Genomic DNA, 10,125 nt, shown 5'->3' on the forward strand with positions numbered 1-10,125 from the left:
GAGAATGGGCAGATGTGGCACGTCAGGACTGTAGAAACACAGGAGAGCCCAGGAAAGAGTTATGGCTCCCAGCCTGCTGCGAGGGGACGGGGTTGCCAGGTACATATGCTAGCTGATTTAATAAAGGGGTATTTAAAAGATGCCTCGTGAAAGCTTTAAAGGGACTTATCTATGAAATCGTTTTACTTCAACAGAAGCTGCCCATGGTGGGACTAAATACGTAAGCTCAGTTTATCTTTATTCATTTACACTCAAAGTCTTGCCAGATTCCCTGCTGTCACACGCTGGCCACATGGCTTTCTTATTTAAAGGGATTTTTTCTGTGAAATACAACAGCACTATAAACTGTTTCTCACAATAGCCATGAACAGACATGCAAGAAAAGATCATTAAACGGGGAAAGTCCAGAACAACCCTTCCCCTGCTACAGCCTGCTGGTCGATGGCAGCCAGTGCTTCCCGAGCTGCAGGATGCACGTGCCTGATCCCGACAAAAGCCTCCTTGATGGTCCTGCTCCCTCCGGACACTGATGCCCCAGGACTGCTGCAACCTTGAGAGCATCTCCCTGTGCAAGGGGTTTGCAGGGCATCTGCAGAGGAGAATCAAACCAGCCGATACCCAGGAGCTTCCCTCCCCTGCCCACGTACCGCCATCTCTTGCTCAAAGCGCCGGAGCATCTGCTCCAGCTGCAGCTGGTGTTTGCTGTTGAGCTGGGCCTGGTTTCGGTGCTCCTCCTTTTGAAGGAGACGCAGCTCACGCAGCTCCTGGCGCCTGCAGAGGGTTAAAACGGAGGGGAAGAGAGAAATACAGAGTCAGCCAAGTTCAGAGGCACGTGCTTGAGCAGAGGTGGCAGGATCAATAACCAGAGCACTTCAGCGGGGAATGAAAGCCGCACAGCCATCCTGCAGCTCCCTGCCACTTGCTTTGAGCACAGGCAGGAGGTAAATGCCAACTGACTGCCGCGCTCTTGGGCTCTGTGACACCAGAGCACTGCAAAGAACAGGATGCTAATGACAGTAACTGTTGGAAACCCGTCAGTTTTCACAGGTAAGGCCTGTTAGCATTCACAGCTTCTCAGACAAGCCCTGTCAAAGCTCCTAGGGTGATTCTGCAGGCACTATTCCCCAGCCAGCACCCAAAATAACCATTCTGCCAGCTAAGTTAGTGCACACTGGTCTTCAAAACACAGCTCAGGCCAAGCTGGCACTGCCCTGGCCTGGCCCCTGAGCTCTGCATCCATTCTTGCTCACGCCCAGGTGGCAGAGAAGGAAGTTTTCCCAAATTCTGTTCTATTTACCATGACATTGCATCACTCCCCTCATCCAGCAGCCTCTGCTCAGACAATGTGTTTGAGCCCGTTTGCCATGTTTGTGCCCAGTCAAGCTGGAAATCACTGATGTTCCACACAAAAACAGCAGCGGCAGCAGGGGATCCACGCAGGTTTCCCACCGTGACCTCCACTGCTGTGCATTAGCCTTACACATCAAGTACAACCCCCTCTGGGAGCCCTCCTGGGAAAAGCACTTTGGAATGATTTATTCCTTCAAAACAGACTCAGGCCCCATTAAATCAACTGGTGCAATATGATGTGCTCTATTCTGATCTCATCTTCAAATCAATACCTTGGCATGTTCCAGGAAGCCAGAAACAAGCCCCTTAAGTGCAAATCAAGATGCCAGCGGATGCCCATGATCACTAGCTAGCCCCAGGGGAATAACCACTTCTCTCAAAAGGAGTTCAGGGACTCGATGCTTTCCTATCCAAGCCTCTCTGTCTCTTCCCCCACTTTGCAGATGGAGCAGGGACTATTTAAAAAAGGAGCCTCTTTTCATGGATGCCACCACAGCTGAGAGTGGACCAGGAGGAAGCAGCTGGGTTTTATTTGGGTTATATGCACTTCTCACACAAAAATGGAGTCACTAATGAGCTTCTGCATAGATCTGATATTAGGGCCTAGGAACAGGGCTGCCGCGGGGACACATAGTGCTTAGGACAGATTATATTCTCAGGAGGTCCCTCAGAGCAGCACAAGGAAGCCTAGAATAGGGCATTAAACAAAACAATTTGTATTTTAATTATTTTAAGGGTCTTTTCATTTCAGTGCTGCTACTGATAGTAATGGAGCTAGAAACAGCAGCCCCTCTTCCTGAGGATAGGTCATGGAGGTTTGAAAGCTGTAAGATCTGTAAAGGAGTAGAAAAAAGCTTAAGCAGGGAGGATACACACATGAATATTAAGTGATGCTCAATGAGTTTACAACTCCCTTGGCCTTTCTATTAATTAAGTCTGAGGAGATACAAGAAAAAAAGGCAGAAGAGCATCTTGAGAAGATTTCTGTGCTTGTTTCCATTGAGCCAGCACATCTACAGCCCTGGAAACACATTCAGTGATCCCCAGAGGACAGAGTCAGCCACAGCACAAAGTTCCCTCATCAAAGCCTTGCTGCATCTTATCCCCAGGATGTGTTCCTCCTTCCCCTGCACGCAAACAGAGCTCAGCTTATGCAGTAAGTCCTCTGCCGGCCAAGAAAAGGCTAAAAGAAGTGATGTCCACACTAGACAGCTGACCTGTCCAAGCGGAACCAAGATGGAAAATAAGAGTACTTTAAGCTGCTCCTGGATTTGGTTGCAGAGAAGAAAATTCTGCCCGGCTCTGTGCCCTGCCCTCCCTCCATCCCAGTGAGCCACTTGCCTGAGAAATCTCATCTCTTCATCCTTCTTCTCATCCTCACTGATGATTTTTGAGGTGGTGACGCTCACCTCTACTCCATCCACCACAAACTTGCGGGTGCGTTTCAGCGTTTTCTTGTGCATCCGTGAATCCTGAATTCAGCAAGGGAGGAAAGGAGGAGGCCGTGAAGCAGCATCCCGGCTTGTGGCACGGGCTGCTACAGCTAGAAGCCTCAGAGCAATTTTAATGCTGTTGTTAATAAAGAACATAAGCAAGGAAACACACTGAGCAAAAATCATCATGTTAGGAACTGCCCTCCAAGCCACACAGCCTCGCTACCACGCTGCAATACAGTGTGATTCCCACCCTGCAGAAACCTGACCTGGAGGAGAGGCAACCAGCCATCTGAAGACCCTTCCTCACTGTGCCCAACTGCAGTGTTGAGCAATCCACACAACAATCGTTCCTTTCCAGGCTCCTGGGCTGTCTGACCCCCAGGAACCACCCCCCACCCTTGCAGGTGTGAGGCAGGCAAGGCCCCCACATCAGGCTGTGATTGCAGATGGAGCCACAGAGAAACAAGCCAGCCCTGCGCAAAGGCTTGGAGCTCCTGGCCCGCTGGTCCTCATTACAATGCTTCACTAATCACGAGCAGCTCCAAGGTCCTCTCAGTGACCTCCACAAAGCACAGTACAGGCTCACTTCTGTTAGCACAGGTAGGCACAAGTGCCAGGAGCACTGTGACCTCTCCCAGCAGTGGCACAGCAGGTCAGCATCCTCCTGCAGGGTCAGCAGCCCAAACCTGGCTGAAGGACTGCCTGAGGGACTCAGTTTCTTTAGGAAAAAAAAGAAAAAAGATATGAATGACTTGAATCACGCAGCCCTGCAGGAAAAGCACAGCGGTGGAATGAGCAAAGGCTCCCTGAAGTCCTCTTGCTTTTATAGTGATGTCCATTACAGATACAGAAAACAGCAGAAGAGCTTCACCTGAGCCTGCCAGGCCCAAGGCAAACCCCTGGAGAGCTTGCTGCAATGAGGAGCCAGAGAAACTCAGAGCAAGCGACTTACCCACTGCATAACAATGTACCACTAGAGTAGTGGTTCAACCAGCACAGAGGAACTGGTGCCAAAGGGTTTGCAGGAGACCAGCTCAGGGCACGAAGTGTCTTACTGCCCCGAACGGAATTAAAACAGCTGGCTAAACCCCCTGCATTTTCCAAAGAAGAAAATGCCAACATGCAGCTGTCTGTGGCACCCCAGTGCCCATTAACACTGTGACTCACTGCCTAAGCCCAGCGGCCTCATCACCAAGATGTCCCCAGGCTCTTCCCCACTGTTGCACAAGCAGTCCCTGCCTTATTCATGGAGCTACTCATACGCAGATCTAAAACCAGAACCGTTCATTTTCTCCTGGTCTTTTCTGTTATCCCTCAGTAGAAGACCACAAGTAAATGTATTTTCAAGCACTTCTGTAAAGTAAATTTTAAAAAAGCTCCCAAGGGTTTTCAGCCAAAGCTGTGAAATCCCATACCCATGCAGGTCAGACTCCAGAAATTCAAGCTAGATACTTGAAAGGAGTTGTCTCCAGGAACAGCTCTCTATCTGTTTGGTTTAACCTCTGCAAAACCCTGTCCATCTCCTTCTGCCTATTGCTGACTATTTTCTCTGCCAGCTGCAGCCTCCCAATCTCATCTGTGGATTTCTTACCCCTAATCTTTCTAAAAAAAGAAAAAAAGACCTGGCTACTTTTTGCCAGAACTGGTTGGGGTTTTTTTTGGGACTAAACTATAAGCAACTGAAAAAAAAAAAGAGTCTGGTGATAAAAAGTCACCTTCACTTTGCAGTTTAGTCTGTGATAAAAAGCACATAATAGCTAATGTTTACAACCAGAAATGGTTTAACTCTTTGCTGCCCCTTCTCTTGCTGCAACCTGCCTGACAGCCTGTGCACAAACCCCAGAGGCACCAGGAACACGAGCAAGCACAGAGGCGGGGGAGTTCAACCCCACCAAGCTCAGGCTGGGCAAGGAGCCTGGGTGAGGAGGCAGCAGCGCAGCCTGGTACTCCTCCACGCGCTCACAGCTCACTGTGCAAAGCAGAGGCTGCACAGAGTGTCTTTCCCAGGGCGCTCCAGCAGCATCGCTCCTGGAGCTCTGCTTGAACGCCTTGCTCGGAGAGACGCCATTTAGTTTGTTCTGAGCATTTCCTCTGGCTGGGGCAATTCAAACTGTGATCTAACACGACCACCTCTTTGAGACTTACTCCCTTTAAGATCCAAAAAACTCCCTTACCCTTCTAGGGCACTAACTGGGGAGAGCAATTACATGTGTGGCATCTATTCATCCTGGCTGCCCTCAAGAAAACCAGGTGTCATGGGAAAGACAGTGAGGAGGGGTAAATTGCCATGCAAGAGCATCACGCTTCCCTCAAGCGGGATGCACACTGACTGCGGGCTCCTGTGGGGGATGCTGGCTCTCATGCTCACAGCAGGGGAGGAAAGTTTTGCTGAGAATGGGTTTCGGGCACGTTTCCATGCTGGGAAGCTATCACTCATGCAGGCAATTGGGTAAAGATCTTGTGCAACACATCAGTCAAGACAGTGAGGAGGGGTAAATTGCCATGCAAGAGCATCACGCTTCCCTCAAGCGGGATGCACACTGACTGCGGGCTCCTGTGGGGCTCTCATGCTCACAGCAGGGGAGGAAAGTTTTGCTGAGAATGGGTTTCGGGCACGTTTCCATGCTGGGAAGCTATCACTCATGCAGGCAATTGGGTAAAGATCTTGTGCAACACATCAGTCGGCCCCCCTCAAGTCACACACATTTCTTCTTCTGAAGCTCAGCAAATATCATTCCACTTATTTTGCCTCTTCGTCTAAGCCACGCTGACCTGGCTGGCTCTGGCTCACAAGCACTCCCAGCCTCCAGAAAGCCTGGGAGGTCTCTGTGCAAGTCACTGCTGACACAAACCAGGTCAGAAAAATTATGAGAGGCACCAGCCCAAGTAAGCTTTCTCCTGGGACTAGGTGTTCTAGGGAGGAGCAGCAGAGTGATGGGCAATATGTAAAGTTTAGGAAATCACATTTTACATTTCACACTTATCCTTGCTCTGACTGCGTACAACTGCACAAGTCAGGTGAGTGGCATGGTTACTTCAGGGACCCAAAATAGCTACAAAACATCAGACTTCCTTTACATTTCAGTGGTCTGGGACAGCAGAGGACAGACATGTACCTGCAGCAGCTCCAGCAAGAGCTTCTCCATCACTTGATGTGCCCATGGCACAGCCTAACCCAGCAGTACGGGCTGTGCCACCCTGAGCCCAGCTGGGACAGGCAGCCCATAGAGAGGGAATATAAACCATGAAAGGCTTTGCCTGGAGCTGGGCTTCCACCCTCCTTGCTGGCCTTGTGTTTATTTGCAGGGCTCTAAGCCTGGATGCTCACATTGCAAGCGCAGCAGCCAGCCTTTCCAGCTATCCCACCAAAGAGCACTGGGGTGGCATCCGGGTGGACTTTAGCATTGTGCTAAAGCAAGATTCCCAGACCCTCCATCTTCATCCAGCCTCTGTTCTCTCCTACTTTACCTGCTCCCCACCTTCAGACACAGGGTAGATTAGAGGCTACTCGCTCCTCTCCTGTAATCAAAGACCAACCCCATCTGGAGTACAGGACGCTGCTTTCCCAGGAGGCAGTTTAAAGGGCTATGGCCAAAGCGCACATGTGCACAGCCTCTCAAGGGAAGGGTAGGAATTTCAGGGGCTTGGCTAAAAAGGGAAAAAATCCTCAGCACTTTTCATAGGGCAGGTCTGCTGTCCTTCCTTCTCCACAACCTCTGCCCATCACCCTCACCTTCACGGAGATGGAGCCGCTCTCTCTGTTGAGGGACAGGTCAGCTGACAGGGAGATGGTGAGGTCCATGCTTTCAGAGGCTGAAGTGCTGCCAGAGTCTGAACCCTCTTTGGACCGGCTGCCAGGGAATGGGGCCGGAGGATCCAAACTCCCATTGGCAAGCTTCTCCTCCGTGAAGTTCTCCAGGTGGCTGCTTTCTGGTCGCTCCCCGATGCTCTTCCTGCCTGCCCCCAGCTGCTTGTCCCCTTCCACTGAGTTACCCAGCCGTCCAGGCTGCAAGATGATGTCTGGCTTGCCCCGGGTAGCTGAAGTGGCAGAGCTGGCAATGTTTTTTGTGGTGTGGTTGCTCTCCAGCTTGTCATTGTCACAGCTTACCCCTTCATCTGAGACTTTATTGATCTGTCCATTTGTGGTCTCCTTGCCAGTCCCCACAGGTCCGTTCAATGCCTTGGTTGAGGAAGAGTCTGGAGGCTTCTCCCCATCAAAACTCAGCTGACTCACCTCAGAGGGCTCCCGCTTGTGCTTACCGGGGGGCTGGAAACACAGAAGAGAAGGTGTTGGGTTTTGTACCACTGTTTTACCACAACTGCAAGAGCTGCCGAGTCCCCATACTTCAGAGCAATGTCACCCACAGCTAAGGAGTTATTGGGAAGAAATCCTCCCTTTTAGGACATCTGCCCTGGTATACTTCCATCTTTCTCCAGGTTTCTGGTCCCAAGGATTATGGACATTGGCTGAAAGAAAATGGCACAGTGGGGAAACTCCATAACCTGCAAATTCTTAAGAGGCACCCTAGGAGCTTGCACATTGAACACCTTTTCCTGTGGCTAACTCCACTGTGGATTAATTCTTTGCTGCACAGGAGGGAGGTCAAGGCCTATCCCCCCGCAAAGCTACCCAGGCAGCCTTGACATGCCCCCTTCAGAGAGCCCAGCTACCTCCTAGGGCTCATGGTGCCTCACTGCTGCACCATGTGTGGCTGCCATTGCTTCTACTCCACTTCTCCAGCCTGTACTAGGGCCTACTTTTAATATATTTTTTAAAAAACAATTTTTGCAAGCCCCTCCTGCAAGCGGGCAGCTGGGCCACCCACCAGCTTCATTGTTTCTCCGTGCCCCTGGCAGCCACCAAAAAACAGCCCCTCCCTGGCCAAGCAACTGCTTCCCCTCTACCTGATGGAGCCCAGAGTAGCTGCAAACCAGCCTTTTGGAGCCTCGAAAAGTTGTCAGGCTTTTTCCCCCACCATGGCCACACTCGCAAACTTGCCAGCACAGGGTCGAGAGTGCTCACCAAGGCAGACTCCATCGAGTCATCTTCTTCTGCTTCGTCCCGACTCTCCTCAATCTCTTCCATCACCTCAGCCTTGGCCTCAGCCACCAGCTCGCGCAGCGCCCGATTACTGGTCACCTTGCTGACAAAGGGGTGCTGAAAAGCCAAGCACAATGCACATGAATGAGGTGACCAAAAACCAGACCTCATGAGCTCATGGCCAAGCAAGCACATGGGGACAGCAGTGGTGAGGACCACCCCTTGCTTTAAAACAACCACAAAGACCTAAGGACACGGTTCTTGCCAGTATCACCAGGCTTAACTCCCAAGATGAATTTAGATACCTACTGCACACGAGGGAGAACAAGAGAACAAGATGCTGAGGTTAAGTGCCAGCTCCACACAGAGATGCTCCACACGTGGTGCTCGGCCACATTTTAACAAGGGGCTCTCGCTGCAGAGGGGACGTCCCCCTTCACCACAGGCAGGCTGAGCTCTGGGGTGCAGGTCTGCGCCCACCAAGTGTCACCAGGAGCAGGGCAAGAGCCAGTCTGCAGGATCCCTGGGTGTAAACAGAATGTGGGGGAAGGCTTCATAGAAATCAGGCTCAAATCGCTCAGCGCTCACAGTGGGATGTTTCTGTCGAGCTTCAGCAAAAGGCTGGGGAGTCTCTTTGGTTTGTAGAGTCCATTGCACATTTCCTCCCGCTGACCCCACTGCAGGACAGAAACGTGCAGCCAGCGTGCAAGCGCTGCAGAGCGAGAGCATCTGCCATCAGGGGACAAAAGTATCTCCAGGATTTTGCTATTATTTTGGAAGGGGACAAGAGGAAAGAAAAGGAGTTGAATTTAAATCTGGGATAATCAGGTATAATCCAAGCTGACTGCTACGTGGGCACTTGCAGGCAACAGGAGCTATTTCTATTCCAGCTGGTGTCCACAGGGGCTCTGCTCCAGAGGGAAAAATATTGCTCTTCCTTTTTTGGAGCATTTGAATGGCTGAAGAGTACTATGAACTTTCTAAACAAGATAAAAATCATCTGAGCCCAGTCCAGGGTACCCCCCCTGCCCCTTAAGGAGAATCAGGCTGATACGGACAGGTGATTTGGACACTTGCAGACCCAGGCAGACACAGACACCAGCCACAGACGCAGCCCAGGTTCGGTGCTGGTCCCTACCTCCAGCAGCTGGGCAGCACTGGGCCGGGTCTCCGGGTTCTTGTCCAGCGCTGTCTTCAGGAAGTCTCTGAACTCTGGGGACCTTAAAATACAGTCATCGGTGAGACGCGCAGAAGGAGGAAAGGCCTCAAACACCACAGAGATCTGCTTGATCCTTTTGCAGGTTGTGTTCCAGTTTGCAGCTGGCCGTAATCTCTGTTTCACTCCCAACATGGGAAACCCTGTGCTCGGTTATTTGGATTATTTGTGAGAGAATCAGCAATGTGGTCGAGTGAGGGGCTAGGTTTTTGCCTTACCTGTGATGGCAACAGACAGCGGGACTGAATGCCAGCCGCTGTGCCCCAGCATCAAGGCAGAGAGGTAGGAGAGGACACCAGCAGTTATCCTCCAAAGGGAGCCATGGGTGGAGCCGCTTGTGGACAAAGATGCTCCAGGACCCATCCCCACAGCTACAGCGTGAAAGGATGGCTGTGAAGGACCAGGAACCCCATAGGAGGGCACCCTCAGCCTGCAAAGCACAGCTCTGAGCCACAGTGCGTGTCCCTGATCCAGTTCTGCCTTCTGAGCTGCTCCAGAGGAAGCCCTCCCACCCTGCCTGCTGGGTTTTAGTGGCAGGCCCTGCCTGTTACCTGAACCATTGTCACAACACTTGTGGCTCCAGTGCTTTCCCAGTAATTTGCTGCTGGATATCATGCAGCAGGTTTTACCATGATTTAAAAAAAAAAAACCAATTGGATTTTCTTGAATGCAGAAGAGGCTTTCCAGCCTCCAGGAAAGAAATTCTGGAGCACTTGGCCATCTGCAGGTTTAGGGGAAAATCTGCCTTTTGTATAAAACCAGGATGTTTGGAAAGCGGCCGAGAGATCACCCGCACTTCAGCAGGGCTGTGGGTGGGCAGCAGCTCCCCCCGTGCGTGGTCACAGCATGGGAACACTGAGCGGGCTGCCTTCAGCCAGCGGTGCACTCGGGGCCCCTAGCACACAGCCGGACCTCGAATACAGCTAGAAACCTATGCTGGGTTCTCAAATTAAACAATACTGCGAGAAAAGACAACTTTTTCTCTCTTGAAATACTGTGTAAGTTGGGAAGCGTGTGCTCTGCTGTCCCAAGCCCCTCACCATTTGGAAGGGCAGCTGAGCGTGGGGGGGTCAGACTTGGCA

General features: G+C 51.4%; 1 protein-coding gene across 1 annotated transcript in view; it reads right to left on the reverse strand.

Moving 5' to 3' along the window:
* STK10 (serine/threonine kinase 10) overlaps positions 1-10,125 on the reverse strand; it is a gene marked incomplete at its 5' end in the record, with an annotated part of 36,762 nt that overhangs the window by 3,897 nt on the left and 22,740 nt on the right. Inside the window, 6 exons of the mRNA XM_010134093.1 lie at positions 648-771; positions 2,692-2,822; positions 6,520-7,053; positions 7,810-7,944; positions 8,966-9,047; positions 10,084-10,125. The exon at positions 10,084-10,125 is cut by the window's right edge and continues 6 nt beyond it. Of these exons, the coding sequence (XP_010132395.1) occupies positions 648-771; positions 2,692-2,822; positions 6,520-7,053; positions 7,810-7,944; positions 8,966-9,047; positions 10,084-10,125 (1,048 nt within the window). The remainder of the gene's footprint in view (positions 1-647; positions 772-2,691; positions 2,823-6,519; positions 7,054-7,809; positions 7,945-8,965; positions 9,048-10,083) is intronic.

The sequence above is a fragment of the Buceros rhinoceros genome, unplaced genomic scaffold, assembly GCF_000710305.1.
Source record: "Buceros rhinoceros silvestris isolate BGI_N320 unplaced genomic scaffold, ASM71030v1 scaffold8224, whole genome shotgun sequence".
Classification (NCBI taxonomy): domain Eukaryota; kingdom Metazoa; phylum Chordata; class Aves; order Bucerotiformes; family Bucerotidae; genus Buceros; species Buceros rhinoceros.